Source organism: Tenrec ecaudatus, chromosome 1 (assembly GCF_050624435.1).
Source record: "Tenrec ecaudatus isolate mTenEca1 chromosome 1, mTenEca1.hap1, whole genome shotgun sequence".
NCBI lineage: Eukaryota > Metazoa > Chordata > Mammalia > Afrosoricida > Tenrecidae > Tenrec > Tenrec ecaudatus.
The window spans coordinates 80519250-80537009 of record NC_134530.1 but is presented as its reverse complement, the minus strand read 5'-3'; the positions used below and the strand labels follow the sequence as shown (position 1 = coordinate 80537009).

At 41.1% G+C, this 17760-nt stretch overlaps 1 protein-coding gene across 2 annotated transcripts in view; it reads left to right on the top strand.

Annotated features, from left to right (window-relative positions):
* USP24 (ubiquitin specific peptidase 24) overlaps positions 1-17760 on the top strand; it is a 126013-nt gene that overhangs the window by 45939 nt on the left and 62314 nt on the right. For both annotated transcript variants that reach the window (XM_075556713.1, XM_075556706.1), the window contains exons 10-22: positions 1429-1587; positions 3531-3645; positions 3845-3948; positions 5777-5884; positions 6234-6329; positions 6420-6581; positions 6762-6809; positions 12106-12213; positions 12918-13067; positions 13633-13764; positions 14791-14902; positions 16442-16518; positions 17487-17627. In XM_075556713.1, the coding sequence (XP_075412828.1) occupies positions 1429-1587; positions 3531-3645; positions 3845-3948; positions 5777-5884; positions 6234-6329; positions 6420-6581; positions 6762-6809; positions 12106-12213; positions 12918-13067; positions 13633-13764; positions 14791-14902; positions 16442-16518; positions 17487-17627 (1512 nt within the window). The remainder of the gene's footprint in view (positions 1-1428; positions 1588-3530; positions 3646-3844; positions 3949-5776; positions 5885-6233; positions 6330-6419; positions 6582-6761; positions 6810-12105; positions 12214-12917; positions 13068-13632; positions 13765-14790; positions 14903-16441; positions 16519-17486; positions 17628-17760) is intronic.

The following is a 17760-nucleotide window of genomic DNA, read 5'->3' as shown; positions in this document are numbered from 1 at the left end:
TCCTACATTTTCTCACTTAAAAATGCTTTTCCTGAAGCGCCAGTTTTGGTGTTGGCCTCAGTCATGAGAATGAGTGTAAAAGGTTCTCTGCAAGTGACTTTTATTGATATATCAATTCTGATAATATTAGAATATATATAGAATTGACCATTTTAAAAGCAATTTTATTATTTAAAGTTGAGAGGACTTGTTTTGCTCTCCGGGACTTACTCACGTGATCCTCCTCTTTTCTTTTCCGTGTGCCATCATTGTTCCAAACAACACGGAATTAATTAAGCACAAAGAGTACCTGTTACCAACAGACTGTTATTAGTATTCATGTTCTTTGTTGTTGTTGTTGTTAAGACTTCATTTCAGACATTTTTTTCTTTTTAAAATCGTTTTATTGCGGGCTCATACAACTCTTATCACAATCCATCCATCCGTCCATTGTGCCAAGCACATTTGTACATTTGTTGCCATCATCATTCTCAAAACATTTGCTTTCTACTTGAGCCCTTGGTATCAGCTCTTCAGTTTTCCCCTCCCTACCTATCCCCCTCACAAACTCTTGATAATTTATAAATTATTGTTATTTTTTCATGTCTTATACTGTCCAGCGTCTCCCTTCACCCACTTTTCTGTTGTCCATCCCCCATGGAGGGGGTTATATGTAAATCCTTGTGATTGGTTCCCCCTTTGTACGCCACATTTCCCTTCCCCTCCTGGTATCTCTACTCTTGTTATTGGTCCTGAGGGATTCATCTGTCCTGGATTCCCTGTGTTTCCAGTTCTTATCTGTGCCAGTGTACATCCTCTGGTCTAGCCGGGTAGAATTGGGATTCTGGTAGTGGGGATGGGGAGAAGAAACATTTAAGAACTAGAGGAAAGTTATATGTTTCATCAGTGCTACACTGCACCCTGATTGGCTCGTCTCCTCCCCACAACCCTTCTGTAAGGGGATGTCCAGTTGACTACAGATGGGCTTTGAGTCTCTACTCTGCACTCCCCCTCATTCACAATGATATAATTTTTGTTCTTTGAAGCCTGATACCTTATCCCATTGACACCTTGTGATCACGCAGGCAGGTGTGTTTCTTCCATGTGGGCTCTGTTGCTTCTGAGCTAGATGGCCGCTTGTTTACCTTCAAGCCTTTAAGATACCAGACGCTATGTCTTTTGATAGTGGGGCACCTTCAGCTTTCTTCGCCACATTTGCTTATGCACCCACTTTGTCTTCAGTGATCGTGTCGGGAAGGTGAGCATCATGGAATGCCAGTTTAATAGAACAAAGTTGAGGGAGTAGAGGCCCAATGTCCATCTGCTACCTTAAGTATTGATTGAAGTCCTGTAGTCTTTATTTCTTCCTTATTTCCTTGCTATGCTGGAAATTCTGAGATCAAGATGTTCCTAATTTTCTTCTCCTTTTTATTGCTTTTTAATTAAAAGAGATTGGTTAGCATCCCTGAGCTCTTGTCCGCCATCAAGTTACTCTGCATGCGCTTCCAACCTGAGCTGGTTACAGTTGTGGATGACCTGCGACTGGACATCCTGCTGCGCATGCTGAAATCACCACACTTCAGTGCTAAAATGAATTCCCTCAAAGAAGTAAGTTTTGCAGTTGTTTCATCAATACCTAAGACATACACACTGTAAAGTTCTGCTCTAAGTTGGGGCCATGAATATAAAGATTACCGGAAAATACTGGTATTTTATATGTGGGAAGCCTCCAGTTAGTCCAGCTTCTTCAGAGTTCATTTTTGAGCTATATTGGCATATGAAAGAGAGCCCATCTTTTTATATATAATATATTCAAAATTAATTCTTTGAAATCCTGGGCTGTTTCGTATTGCGTCTTTGTGAGATTTTCTAGGCAGCCAAACTTTGGAAGAGCGCGGTGCTGGTTCAGTGGTAGCACACTCACCTTCCACGCCGGGGATCCAGGTATACTGCTGGGCTAGTGCACCTCAAGCACAACTGAGCCTCCTCTGCCAGTGGAGACTTGTGTGCTGCTCTTTATAACTGAACAGGGTGCAGCAGAGCTTCCAGGTGAGACAGACTAGGGAGAAAGGCCTGGCAGTCTGCTTCCCCAAATCATGCAGATGTTGGTCACAGTAGCAAACGATGGATCACAGTGGACCAGGCCTGTTGTGCAGGGCTCACCATCAGTCTGAGAACAGCTCAACAGCGGCTGACAATAGCAGCAGCAGTCTTAAGGAATGTGCTGTTTGGGATTTAATTTTTACCTAAAGGTGCAGTTATTGTTTTTATTTTTATTAAGGTAGCCCTTTCGTAACCCAAATGTCCTAATTAGTGAAACGGAATTACTACATCTGTGATAGTCTTAGTAGAACAATGGGAATAAGGTCATGTAATATCCTGGCTGCATAGATTCAGACAAGGAACATAGTTGGTTTCGGTGTGGAGAGGAGTTGGTTTTTCAGTGGAGTTTATGTAGTTCATAATTTTAGGAATTATTTTTCAATTCTTCTGTTAATTAGAATTCTTGGCTGCAAATGAAATAAAGTGTTCTTGAAACCTCTTAGGCCAGTGGTTCTCAACCATCCTAATGCCACGATCCTTTAATATCATTCCTCATGCTGTGGCGACCCCATCCATAAAATTATTTTCGTTGCTACTTTATAACTATAATATTGCTCCTGTTATAAATCGTCCTATAAATGTCTGGTATGCAGGCCGTATTTTCATTGTTACAAATTGAACATAATTAAAGCATAGTGATTAATCACTAAACTATGTAATTATATATTGTGAAATATTTATTTCTAATGACAAATAAGTGAAAATTTATCGTGTAGCATGGGTAACAAACAGTCTTCACCCCGGGCACCAGGAGACGTGGATCGAGGAGCAGTGGCTTGGTCCTAACACCATCGGAAATGAGGTGTTTTCTGATGGTCTTAGGCGGCCCCTGTGAAAGGGTTGTTTGACCCCCAAAGAGGTTGCGACCCACAGGTTGAGAAACCGCTGTCTTAGACCTAAGAATTTATTGGAAGGAGGTTGGATTGTGTAACATAAACAGAGGACTAAAGACCCAAACCATGGAAGGGCCAGAGTTTTTGTGGATGTAGGAACAACCAGAATTCAAGACGTGGCTACTACGAGGACTTTCAATTCTTCTCTATGCTGTTTTGGCATGCGGTCTCATTATCTACCTACCTCCAGAGAAACACATTTTGTGTGACAGAGATCCTGGCCATTGGCAGTGCCTCAGTTTTACATTCTGCAACCCCCATCACAAGAGGGGGACTGATGCTCTCTAGTCCCACGTTCAAAATTGGAAAGAGTACTTTGGTTGAGCCTAGGTTAGCTGCTCATTCCTGAGCCTCTTAATAGGGGTCCAAGGAAGGTGAGCTCGAAGAGACGTCACAGATGGTAGTCTGTTAAGTTCAAATAAATGAACTTGGGCGAATGATCAGTCCACATCTTAACATTTATAAAAATCACAGCTTGGGTATGTGAAGATTTTAATTACATATCTTTGTGTTAGGTTCGGTCACAATAATCTTTTCTTTCTTTTTTTTTTAAAGGTAACCAAACTAATAGAAGACAGCACTTTATCTAAATCTGTGAAGAATGCGATAGATACAGACAGATTACTAGATTGGCTAGTAGAGAACTCCGTTCTGTCAATTGCATTGGAAGGTGAGTTGCTTTAAAAAAGAAACAAACAAAAACTACCTAACAGATAGTTGTAAGTAATTTTGTTCTGTAGGTTCAAAATTGTTGCTTTGACTTTTCAGCCTTTTTACAGAATCTTACAGCAAATTATGGTTGCTTTTAATGTGTAGACTAGTGCTTAGTGTTTACCACACCTCTCTTCCTCTCTGCTGTCTTTCCACAGGCAACATAGACCAGGCGCAGTACTGTGATCGTATAAAGGGGATTATTGAACTCTTGGGTAGTAAATTGTCTTTAGATGAGCTCACCAAAATCTGGAGGATACAAGTAAGTCATTCAGAATTGCTTTTGCCGTAACGTTTTCAGTGCATTTTTATTCACTAAAGGGTAGTGTTCTGTGACTGAGGGCAGCATGACAAGCAGATAGTTGACGTGCATTCAAAGGAGATTTGTGATTAGGAGCGTGAACTTTAGTCAGCGAGCCCAACACGGAATCTTGGCTCCATTGCAAGTGTGTTGTGTTTTTTGGCAGTTTATTCAACTACTGTATGAGCCTCCGTATCCTCGTCATTAAAGTGACACACCACACCTACTTGTCACTGGAAATCATTGTTAATCTAGTACATTCTGCCTAGTACCTGGTAAAGCACTCAGATGGTGCTTATTACTAAATTGTGTAGGTATATCAGTTGTCTATACTTTTATCGTGTTTTATCAATGTAATTTATTCAGCAAGCATTTCCTGGCCGACTGTCGAGTGCTAGGCACTATGCCTGTATCTTGTGTTGTGTAAAATTGCTGCTGTTCAACCTATTTTCACATACAAAAAGAGTAGTTTCAATATGGTTTAATCTACTAAGGAACTCACCGGCAGGATGATAATGACATCGTGACATTAAATTGTTGCTTAGTTTCATGCTTAAAATGCTAGTATTGCCTAAAAGGTGCCGAGGCCACCAAGGTACTGGTATGCCTCACTGCCACAGATGCTAGCACCTGCACCCACTGTCTGACCCTGCGCCAGAAACCCTCGCTTTCTCTCAGCTTCCACTTTCCCAGCAGTGCCCTCTCACTGACCCAGCATATTTGGAAGAAGCTGGTAGAGGGATTTGGGAAATGTAGTTTGTGACAAGGCCCCAGGTCCAGCAATACAGAAAAGACCATAGTACAGTGATTCTCAGCCTATGGGTAGCGACCTCTTTGGGGGTCGAACGACCCTTTCACAGGGGTTGCCCGATTCATAACAGTAGCATAATTACAGTTATGAAGTAGCGATGAAAATAATTTCATGGTGCGGGGAGGGCACCGCAACATGAGGAACTGTATTAAAGGGTCGCAGCATTAGGAAGGTTGAGAACCACTGCCACAGAAGATTAGGTGTAGAACTGAAAGAAAATAGTTCCAGACACTATTGACTGTACTTCTCACATCCTGACTTTGCTTGTGTACCTTCATATAGTATCGTTTCCTGATTGCAAGTTGTAAGCCCCCATCGGGTTGCAGTCTGTAAACCACGATGTGTGCATTGTGTAGCCCTAGTGCAGCCTTTGCACAGCGGCTCATCATCACACATTTGTAAAATAAATCTGAAAAGGCCCTCTGCCTTTCAATCTCTTCACAAGAGAAGCAGCGAAGACACTATGAGGTTATGAAGAGTGTGCATGTGAGATAAATAAATATTCATTGAACTCACAATACCTTTGAGCAATTAAAAGATGAGGCAGAAAATACTTGTAACTAAGAAAAGCTCTCAAGATCATTTATCAAAAGTGTCAGTAAGTTTGGATCTTTTAGCCAGCTGAAAATATTTTGTTTACTTTTTTTTTCATACTTCCCATATTTTCCCCAGAAAACAAGTGTGGCTTTATCTGACCTCTGATATTTTGCTTTCTTAATAAGTGTCAGATTTGAGAACCTGCTGCCTTTAAAGTTTTTGTGTTTGTATTTATGTCATAAGCTTTATACTGTGAGGAATGTCAATGTGGCCAGCTGGTCACCGTCGGTACTGGTTGCTTCGCCGAGCCCTGCCAGTGCCGTCACAGGCATGCATGCTGGGTGGCGGAGCATCCGTGCGGCCTGCCTTCCTGCTTTGACATCAAGAAATTGACAGCAGTCTTAACTGTCCCTTAACTTTTTCTACCGTTTCCTCTTCTAGTCAGGACAATCATCCACTGTGATTGAGAATATTCATACTATTATTGCTGCAGCAGCTGTGAAATTTAACTCGGATCAGCTCAATCATTTGTTTGTGCTCATTCAGAAGGTATGTGCTCAGCCAGAATGGCTTACTGTTAAATTTTGCTAACACAAGCTCGCTTTGAGGTCTCCGCTGCTGTCAAGTTGGTCCTGTCTCAAGCCGTGCGGAGCTCCATCCGTACATCTGTAGACTCTCCAAGGCTATGGCCTTTCAGTAGCAGGTTTGTCTCCTGAGGCGACTCTTGGATGGGTTTGAACTGCCAGCCTTTGGGCAAGGAATCAACCCTTAATCTCTTGCACCACCCAGAGGCTCAACGTTAGCCTCCTTGTTAAGCTCCTTTAGGGCAAATTTGAATTTGTTGGTGTTGTTTTGCCAGTTTGCTAACAGAGTGTGTCTTTGCTTGTCCTTTGCACAGAGCTGGGAGATTGAGAGTGACAGGGTGAGGCAGAAGCTATTGAGCCTGATAGGCCGGATAGGCCGGGAAGCTCGCTTTGAAGCCACTTCTGGCAAGGTAGAAGAAGCAAATGAGTTTTCCTAGCTACAATGTCTAATGTCGTGTGTTTGCCTATTGTCTTGCTCATCTTATGTGGTGTGATTGTAGGTGTTGGACGTACTGTGGGAACTGGCTCATCTTCCCACACTGCCCAGTAGTCTCATTCAGCAAGCGTTGGAGGAGCACCTGACAATCCTGAGTGACGCATATGCAGTGAAAGAAACAATCAAGAAGAGCTACATCGTCAAGTGCATAGAAGATATTAAAAGGGTCAGTTTTGTCTTTGGTCTGATCTTGTCAGAGGCACCGGGGTGCCTGAGAAATTAGAGCCATTTCCCTCCCTTGTTATGTCAATGAGATGAAACTCTTACGGTACAGTCCAGAGATTGTGAGATTATAGGTACTGTGTTCTTATCAGTGACTTATGTTTCTCTTCACATGAATTTCCAGCCCGGAGAATGGTCAAGTTTGGATAAAAACAAGAAAGATGGATTCAAGGTAAGAATTTGCAGATGAAATCAAGTTCACCGTGTTCTAGTTTAATAAGCCACCTCATGGTTTTAAAATTATCACGTTTTAGTGTTTCTTATGGCAGTGCGCATATGTAACTTTCATGTTTAAATTTTTCATTTTTATTTTATGGCTTAAGCTTTATGATTTAAAGCTTGGGTACTTCTTGACTCTCGGGGAAAATAAAATATTCAGGGTCACATTCAAAGAGTGGTTTTACTATGTTCTTTTCATGGATTTATAAGACCTACAACGTTTTCTCTTTTAAATTGCATCTAAAGTGTGCACTATTTAACCTGGACAGCAGATTCTAAGTGACTGTGGTGCTCCCTGGGCGAGTTGGAGGCTGACCTGTAGTACCTTACCATTAAGTAACTTGTCCAGTGAAGCAGTTCATAATTATTTGGTGGAGCTCAATTTTATGAGGTGGGTTTGGGTATTAACCCAGAAGATGGTCTGGTGTACACAAGCCCTGTCCTTCGTGTGGGCTGCCCTTGGTTAAGATAGTGGCTACTGATCCTGCCTCCCCTGAGAAGACCATCCTTGTAGGCCCGTCATCACTGCAGCGCCTACCCTACTCTCAGTCTTCAGTGGAGGGATTGGGATTTCACTTGTCAAATGACATTTTCACATAAGAGAAAGGGCCTGTTGGGTTTTTTGTTTGGGTAAAATAGCTAGTAGCTTAGTAATTGCGTTGGTGGAACATGAACCTTGGCTCTGATTAATAAGTCATCTTTTGAAGGATCTTGAGTACTGATAACTAATTTTAATTGGTGTTTTCAGAGACTCCTTTTAGCTCTTAGGAAGAGGCTTTGGTGACTCTGGGCTTTTGTTCTCTGTAGTTACATTTGGTCACACGATTTTGTTGGGGGAGGCATTTGTGTTTGACGTTTCTGACACTGGGATTTGTTCCGGGGGAGTTTTGCACACGTAACCACTTTGAGAGATTTTAGAAAGCGTCGTGCTCGCGTGTGAGGCCGTGCTCTGTCCCTGAGCAGCATTGCTCCCTTGCTGCTCAGCAGCCCTTTGTTTCCCCAGGTTTCTCAGCTCAGTGATTGTGATAATTTGGCAGCCTCTGTCTCCATGATTGAAACTCATCTAGTGTTATTGAAGTTTAGAATCTCACAAAGAGGAAAGAGGATACCGGTAGAAAAATAGTCTTCTCTGCGACAGATAAGATTTCTCTGTAGATATGAAGGTCAGAGATTAGGGGCAGGGGAATTAACTTGTGAAACCAGAGAGTCCTTTCTGAATTTCCTCTCCCTTCCTTATTTACAGCTAAACATCACTAAGCTCTTCTAGCCAGTATATCTCTGCATCTGTATTGTTTCTCTTTGCAGTCACTTCATCCATGCCTGTCATTTTATAACAAAACTTCTCAGAAACTATATAATAGAGAAAACTTTTGAGACATTTTGTGAGACTTGGCTTTTCCCCCATCCACACCCCCACCCTCTTTTTAAAAAAATAGCCCCCCTGCTCCCAGTAAAGCTCTTTTGGTATGCCACAATTCCCTTCCAAGCACAGCTGCTCGCATTTCTGTAGCCCTTTCGTGCTCCCATGGTGCTGTCTTGAAGTACACATTGCTGAAGGGGGGCGGTGGGAAGATCAGCGCCCCTGGATAGGACTCCGGCAGGGGGTTAAGTTGATACTGCCACTAAAGGTGTTTTTCTGTGCTATGCCCTTTCCTGCCAGGCAGCAAGGTGGGCTGACTGGGGATTATGTCTCCCTGCCAGGCTACACAGAAACTAAGCAAAGGGTAAGACAAGATCACCCACCTCTTACTCCTTTCCCACCCTCAGCTACCTCTACTTCCCCGACTGATCCCCCGCCCCTCTGCTTTTGACACTCTTAAAATCCCCAAGACCCAATGTTATGTTCAGAAAGTCTGACTTTATTTCTGTAGATGCTGCCAGGATCCCCTGGGCTTCCTGTATACCTCCCACTGTCTACCCTCAACCCTTTCCCTCTTATTTCACTTCTTTTTTTGCTTCAATTAAAAAGTTTAAATGTACTCATCCCCCACCCCTAAAAAAATTTTTTTTCTACTAAACCCCAATAAATCATTTTTACTCAGTTAGCATTTGCATATTCCCAAAGTTGTTCTCTTAAGACCACCCAGCACAGTGCCTGGCAGGTTTTTGGTAGCTGTTGGCTCCCTTTCCCTTACTCCCTGCCCTTCAACCTGGTAAGGACACTGCAATGTCACTTGTCCATCATTGCATGGCCTCTACTTGCCAAAATGTGTAATTCAAAGCTAAATGTGCCAGGTTTCCTCCACACAGTCTCACAATGATGCTAGTACAAGAGGAAATGTTTGAAAACATTTTTTTTTTATCCCGGGCAAAACTGTAGGCTGTGGTTCTAGATAGATGGCTGAATCTGAGTAAGGGAGACCCATGAGGCAGAGGGGCTGTGCACCGTTGAGATGAACACACTTGGAAGCGTTCCTCCCATAGCGCAAGGATTGTTAGCAGAGAAGTTGCACTGAGCATACCCTGTGTCTCCTACGCAGTTAGGGGAGGCGTGCTTCACTATGATGACAGCAAAGGACTGTCTCTGAGAACTGTCGGAAAATAAAACTCATCACTGCGAAGAGCAAGAGACCCGTCAGTTGTTTAGCAAAGATGAATAACTCGAATCTGCATAGATTTGCAGGCTAATGCAGGTGACCTCTTGAGGTTTCATCTAACCTTAAGAGTATATAATTTGGCCATTAAATTAACTCCTCTTTATGAAAACAACTCCATGACCTGATCAGATAGGTTCCTTTTAATTGTTTACGCTGGGTTTTTTTTTTTTGGCCCTTTGTAATGGAGAAGAGTAATTTAAGTTGTTTGTTTTTTTAAAAAATTGAACACCATAAAGAAATACATAAGATGGAATAAAGGACATCTTTCCTGTTTGCTAAGTTTTAGAGATGTTATTTTAAATACAATTCTTAAATTCAATTTTATATTTTCACTGTATGATGAGCTACCTTCAAAGGGTGGTTTTCAACATTAAATAAAAGTATCTACTAATAAACCACTTACTGGTCCTAATAATTTTTAACTTGCTTTATTGCTAAAGTGGTTTGGTTCACATTGAGTTTTTTCAATCCTTTTGGAATGTATCAGGTTGGAATTCCGCCTTAGAGAGGTGGCCATTGTCACTTTGTGGCCTCAATGGGCAGAAGTACTCCAGTGAGTCGCACAAGTCGTTGGCCTTATACCTTGTTTCTTTGATTCTAAGATGCCAGTGGTTGTTACAAGTGTCTTGAATTTAATAAGTTGCGGAAACGATACATTTAAAACTTAACAGCCAGCTGTAGATCAGATCGTGTTTACCAGTTTTATTGGGTGCCATTCACTCGTAGTCACCTGGCGAGGCCTGCCCCACACAGCTCCACCGTGCTTTCCAGCGCCTCTCGCTGGCACTGTGGACCTGTTTGCAGTCTCCAAGGGTACTGGCATGTAGTGGCTACCCATTGGGCTGCTCGTGGCGAGGTCAGCAGTGTGAAACCACCTACCAGCCTTCCCTTGGGAGAAAGCTGAAGCTCTCTACTCCTGTAAAGAGTGAGTTTCCGGAACCCACAAGGGCAGTTCTACCCTGTCCTAGAGGGTCGCTGTGAGCTAAAGTTTAAATGTAATGGACTCAGGGACAGTGAGTTTGACTTGGAAGATTGGGTGTACAATTTCAATGCCTCTTGAAAAACCTGGAAGCTTGTTTCTTCCTTCTTCCTTTTTGTTTTTTTGCTCTTATTTCATAAGACTCAAGCTTTTTTTCCTCTCCTAAATTGAGCTGAAGTGAAGCAGCTTCTCTTGAATTCAGTTGCACCTGTGGGCCTAGAGACATTTAGTGCCTAGTGATACAGCCCTTTGTAGAGCCAGGGGCCTGCCACCTTGACTTCTCTGGCCTTTGACAAGTTCTGTAAGCTAAGATTACTGGCCATTTTCATTGCTTTTAGTTGTAGTGACAGACACAACAGCCCAGTTAGTGCTACCTCATAGGTGTTATCTTTTTTTATAACCTTTGAAGTAACAAGTGATCCAAATTTAAGGATCCATCCTTGTGTGGTGTTACCTGTATGTACCAAGTAACAACTATGATGACAGGTAGATGAACACATCTTACATTTGAATAGTGAGGTAAGCACATCAGAACTTACTCCTATGCCTATTGGCTGGTAAATTGCTTTTGCATAATTATAAACTTTGTCAATTCAAAAAAAATAGTTAAGATTTCTAAAACTTGTGTCTTAGAATCCAGGAAATATGGTATTTGCTGATGGGTTAATCTCTTTGAGGCAATGGAAACCAGGTTTGGGCAATAACTTTCATGTTTACATATTTAGTGGTAGAATTTTTTCTGCAAAAGACATCAGAAGTCCTGTACCCGCCCTTCCCAAAGCAGGCACCTTGACGTTGGCGCAGACAGACAGACAGCCTTCTATACAAGTGCCACGGACTTGAGCTTTTACTCAATTTTTCTTAGTTAGAAACTTAATTTGTTCACTTGACCAATAGGGTTTAATATGAAATTCTTAATGAGTTTTGTAATGAAATACAGTACAAAATCTCATTGTCTCAAAAATGCTGTTGATTAAAAAGCAATTCTCTTTTTTGAGTATTATGTGAACATCAGATTTTTCACGTCTGTACAGTGAAGATCTAGACTGTCACCTCTCACTTGCACATGAGTTTGAAAATGATCCGAAAAGTATAAATTACAATGTGAGCACAAAGTGCTACAGTGCTGAACAAAGGTAGAATTGACTCTGACTGTTTTGACCTGGAAAGGCAAACATGGCGAACGTGTCCTTGAATATGGAGACCATTACTGGTATCTTGATCACATCGTTGGTTATCCTTCTCACATAGTTGTAAAGCGCCCTGCTTTAAATTCCATTTTACTCACCAACAAGTTCAGTGTTTTCCAAGTGAAGCTTTTGCCATCGGTTTATTTTATTTATGTCGACATGTCTCAGCCTTTGCTCCTTAATCTGTCCTCTGAAGTTGCTAATTCTTTGTCGTCTGTGTTTTGCTGATGTGTCCTTATACATTTACTTTCATTTCACATCCACTCCTGTTTGCAGTTCGTGGCCTTAGGACATTGCATGCAGAATGCGAAGTTGAGGACAGAATATGAGAGTGCATGCAGATAAGCTGTACTTGAGCTATTGTGAAGAGAAAATAATAGAATGCATAATAATAAGATCTAATTGACTTGATAATTTTATAGCTCATACATTTAGTCTGCATTTACATCTGAATTTAATTAAAATGACTTCTTTTAACTCTAGTCATCTCAGCTTAATAATCCTCAGTTTGTATGGGTGGTACCGGCTTTGCGTCAACTCCACGAAATCACCCGCTCATTTATAAAACAGACCTATCAGAAGCAAGACAAGGTAAGAGCATAGCTCCATTTGACTATTATACTGTGTCATGCATGACCTTTGACAGTAGAACAGACTGATACTGCTTGCTGGGTTTTATAGACATCATTAAATTGTTACTTATTATAATTGTTTTACATTATTTAATAAATTTGAATTTGAGCCTCCTCCCGCTTTCATTTCTATGGAGTTTTGTTTTTTTAATAAACCCCTGCCTGATTTCTCTATCTTACTGAAATAATTGAGGCATTTTTCAAAGGTGAGAATGGTGTTTTTTTTAGAAACATAGAAAAAAATTCAAAGGCTTATTTTATATTGTAATAAAAGTGTTCTTCAGTGTAGTGCATATGTAAGAAAATTCTGGGAATGTATACAGGAAATCTTTTTCTTTTTTTTTCCCTAAAGACTTTCTTTTAAAAAGGGAGTTTTTTTAAAAGTGAAACAAAATAGAGACATTAATTTTTTCGTAAGTATACCAGGAAGCTTCAAAAGTCCTCGGAAAACTGCCATTATCTGTTGATTCCATTTTTCCTCCAACTCTTTGAAACCCACACGTCTATATCAGGTCATTTTTATTTCATAGGAGAAATGTGAGTGAAGAAATTTTTGTTTGCTGTTCCTTATTTTGACTCTATAAGAGAAGTTGTGTGAAATCAAGAAAGCAATCCTTTGTCAATTCTCATACCACTTTCTCTTTGTTTTGTTTTTTTACCAAGAGCATCATTCAGGATTTAAAGAAGAACTTTGAAATAGTCAAATTGGTAACAGGAAGCTTGATAGCTTGTCATCGGCTTGCTGCCGCTGTGGCTGGCCCTGGAGGACTAGCCGGTCCAACACTGGTGGATGGCCGATACACTTACCGGGAGGTATCAGGCATTGTGTTTTTGCTTCGTGATTTCTTGCATTCGTTTGGCCTTTTCTGCCTTTGAACTATGAAATTGGTATTTGTCGCGTGTGACTGTAAAGAAGTAGTATAAGATAGCTTTGTAGTGTTGGAACAACGGTGTGTCTTGACTGTACTTTAAAATAGAAGTTTGGAAAACTGGTGTTTGTTGTTAAATTTTTCGGTAAATCACCCAAGAATTGCATGTGTTAATGAAAGTAAACAAACACCTTTTCTGTATCTTCATTCTGAAATAATAATCAAATCTGGGGATGTTTTTCAGATTACTTGATTGTAATTTATTTTTTTAAATCAGGAAAAAGTTGATTTTGACATCTGAAATCAACTGAATTTGCAGTGGACTTAATTGTAATGTTGCTTCTTAATGCCCACAGCAACTGTTCTAAACTGGTTTCTCGCATTTAATGCATTCTAAATGGTTATTTTAAAAAAGTTGTTTAAAGTATTTCTAAACTTAATTATTTATGGTTTTTGCTTTCAGATAGTAATGCATAGAGTTAACTAATGAGCATTATTTCTTTTTGCAGTATTTAGAGGCACATCTAAAATTTCTGGCATTTTTCTTGCAAGAAGCGACTCTCTATCTGGGTTGGAATCGTGCCAAGGAGATCTGGGAATGTCTTGTCACTGGCCAGGATGTCTGTGAGTTAGACAGAGAGGTAAGAAGGTGGTGTTGCCGTAAAGCTAGGCAGCGTTGAAACTTAATTAGCTCACGTAAATTTTGACATGTGTCTCACATCTTTATTTCTAAATACTCTTAATTTATGTAAGTACAGATTTATACTAGTAGGACAGCATCGGTAGGTGTGAACAAAACGTTTTACGTGTCACGGGACTTCAAAAAGTTGGTGGAAAAATTCCAGTTATCTTTTCATTCCATTTTCCCATGAACTTCTAAAATCCCTTCATGCCCCTGGAGCCCTGGTGCTGTGGTGGTTACGAGTTGGACTGCTGTAGCAAGGGCAGCAACTCAAAACCGCTCGCCATTCCTTGGAGCGTGAGAGAGCTTTCTTCTGCCATGCAGGGTCACTGTGCGCGGACAGGGGCCTGAAGGCAATGAGTTTGGAGTTTGGTTTGCTTTTCTGTATACTCAGGACATAAATGAATGCATGAATTCATTAATAATTTTGATACCAGTCTAGGTGAAATAGCTTATTTAGCCAAATGAGTATAGTTAAAGAGCTCTAGGTAAACATCTGTATTTTTCTTCCTGTGGAATGAAACTTACCGGCACAGACTTTGGAGTACTAACAAGGAATCCATCTGTAGATAAAATTATTTAAAATATCCTTAGACCACCAGAAACTGGTTAGAAGAGAAGCAGATGCCTGCTTTGTTTGGCATGTTCTGGCGGGGAATCTGTTTCCTCATCTCGTTGTACAGAATACTATTAGCTACTTCATGGTGTTGTTGAGACAGTGAAATGACAGTGAGTAGTACAGTACCTGGCACAGAGTTGGTAGGCCCAGATAAAAAACTAATGAAAAGCATATTTTTTATTATTACCTTAAGAGCAAAGATTGTGTGTTAGTGACTGCTTCCTTAAACTCAAACCCCAAGGACATTTCCGTGTTCAGCAATGTTTTGGCAATATCATTGTTGACGTGTTTACTTCCCCAGTTTGGAATCTGAGTGTGCCTGAAATGAGCTTCAGTTCTGGGGCGGGGGGGTTGTCTCATCTGCAGATGTGCTTTGAATGGTTTACCAAAGGGCAGCACGATCTCGAGAGTGATGTTCAGCAGCAGCTCTTCAAGGAGAAAATCCTCAAACTGGAGTCCTATGAGATCACGATGCAAGGTACGAACAGGACTGAACGTCGTTCTCCACCCCTTTCACATACAAAGCGTTACCTCCCTTCCCTCCAGCCCAGCGGCTCAGAGACAGCTGCATGGTTTGGAGCCCCCTGAACACCCTGTCCGACTTTGTCTTCTGCATGGGTATACCGACACTGATATTTACTTTTACATAATGCTGTCTTGTAGTTCACTTTCTGTGATGTGGCCTGCTAGCTCAAAGGGCTGAGTTGTCTTTTGATAAGTGCAAAATGTTCAAAAAGGATTCGTTTTAAAATGACAATTTTAGATTGAGATCCTTGATATACCATAAAATCCACCCTTCTAAATTGTCCATTTCAGGTTTTCCATATATTTACCAAGTTATATAACTACCACCACTATCTAATTCTAGGAAACCTTCCATCAAACCTTCCCCTCCAATGCCTGAGGACACAAACAAAAGCAGACTCTTACCCATCAGCAGTCGCTCCCCATTGCCCTTTCTCCCGGCCTCCTGCGGCCCTTCACCCCCTTCTGTATCTGTGTGGAGAGCTGAGCCACTTTTGCTTTCCCATCCATTTGTTGATAAACATTTCAATTGTTTCCACTCTGGCTCTTCTCACTGCTGTTTGTGAACACATACACGTTTTTGTGTAGACTCCGGTTTTCTTTTTTCTGAATCGGCCTCGACGTGGTGGCAGTGAGTTCATCTGTCTCTTGGTTTTATGTAGAACTAGAAATAGCGTTCCCAGTAACTCCATCTTTACCATTTTATATTCCCACCAGCAGTGTGCAAAGGTTTGAATTTCCTCTACATTCCCACCAACACTTATTCTTTCCTCCTTTTGTCATTTTTTTTTTTATGTTCTACTTATCCTGGGGGATGTGAAGTAGAATCTCATTTTGATTTGCTTTTCCCTAATGACTAATGAAGTTGAACATCTTTCCATGTGTTATTTGGACATCTTTGGGGAAATATCTATTCAAATTTTACTCATTTTTAAATTGGATTGCATTTTATTGTGCACATTCTTTGTGTATTCTGGATACAAGCTCCTTTTCAGGTATGTACATTTACGGGTATTCTTCTTTTTTTAACATTTTATTGGGGCTCATACAACTCTCACCACAATCCATACATACATCAATTGTGTAAAGCGCATCTGTGCATCCATTGCCTTTCATTTTCAAAGCATTTGCTCTCCACTTAAGCCCCTGGCATCAGGTCCTCTTTTTTTTCCCCCTCCCTCCCTACTCCCCCTTCCCTCAAGAGTCCTTGATAATTTATAAATTATTATTTTGTCATCTCTTGCCCTGTCTTGCGGATATTTCTTATCCTGAATTTTATTTCAACTTTCTTAGGATCCTCGGAGACACGAGAGTTTTTAGTTTTGGTCAAGTCCAGTTTGTTCATTTTTAAGTTGCTTAATTCAAGGTCATGAATATTGTCTCAGAGGTAGCTTTACCTTTGAGTCTTTGATACACGTTTGAGGGCTTTGTTTGTGCTCTGATTGTCTGTATTGCTTAGAGCATGAATTTCTCTGGTGTTCTACAATTTCAGGTTTTAACTTATTTAAGACTTTTTTTGAAAATGTGAATCTCTGTGATCATCGATTGAAAAGACAAGGAGCCCAGTTGGTAAGTATGCGATTCTGCAGTCTGAATAATCAGATCAGGCCACTGGGATTAGCTGATAATTTGAGATTAAGGAGTGAGGCGGGAATACCAGAGAAAGCAATGGGTTGTGATGGAGCTAAAGAATATATTTTAAAGGGCAAGCATCCCCTTGATTGCGGTCTCGAACACTGAAGACACAACGTCTCTCAGTAGTATAACGGGTGGCTCCCTCCCCAGGACACAACCTCACCAACCGTCTGGGAGAAGCCAGCCGACCGCAAACCACTCTGCTTCTGGCTGCACTGGGACAGCCAGTGGCCTCCCACCTGTGACTGGTGGGTGTAGCAGAGGAGGGGCGGTTCTATATATAGTTTTAACTCCACAAATCCTGCAATTCACATAAATCTTAAAAAGTAATACATTCTTTAGTTCTGGTTCAGTAATGGCAGAAAGTAGAGTAAAAATCAGGAAACGAAGGCCTTATAAAATACATGCAGCTTATGTTTAAATGTGCACGTACACCTTTAAAAAGAACGCCAGGAAACAGTTCTTTTTCCAAGTCTCCTTCATTCCAGGCTTGGCCTCCTGGGGGTGGTAAGGCCTTTTACAACTGTCCTAGCCCAGGCTCCTGGTATTTCTAACTGAGCTCTGGGAAGACTGGACTGAGCCCTGAGGTTTAGTAATCTTTTCCAGCTCGACTGCATTTCCTTAGGAAAATACTGCCCTGCTCCCTCTTCTCAAGGTTCTGCTTCAGCTGCCGGCCCAGGTAGCTGACAGCCTGGTCTAACAGTGTGTGCAGACAACCTCGGTATCTCACCGGGTTCACATGAGATTGCCCAGTATTTCTGCGGCTCTGTGTGCTTTCCTTTGAACTTCATGTCAGCGTGAATTTGTATTGAACTTAAGAGGCACGGGCTCACGACGAAGCACAGAGTAATTGTGACTCTTTGACTCTGGTGTGCTATGCAACTTCTTTCTCTTTTGAACAGTATGTAGAAAAGCTGGAGTTGATAGGAATGGATTTCATTTGGAAGATAGCCATGGAATCACCTGATGAAGAAATTGCTAATGAAGCGATTCAGTTAATAATAAACTATAGTTACATTAACCTGAATCCTAGGTTGAAGAAGGTGGGTATTTAAGTACATTTTTATTGTGGTAACCTGTGATCTTTGGCACACCCGAAATTCGGCTCCATTATTTGCATATTTTGTCTTTACTCCTGATTAAAGCTAAAGTCACCAGCTTGTTTTAATTTTTATT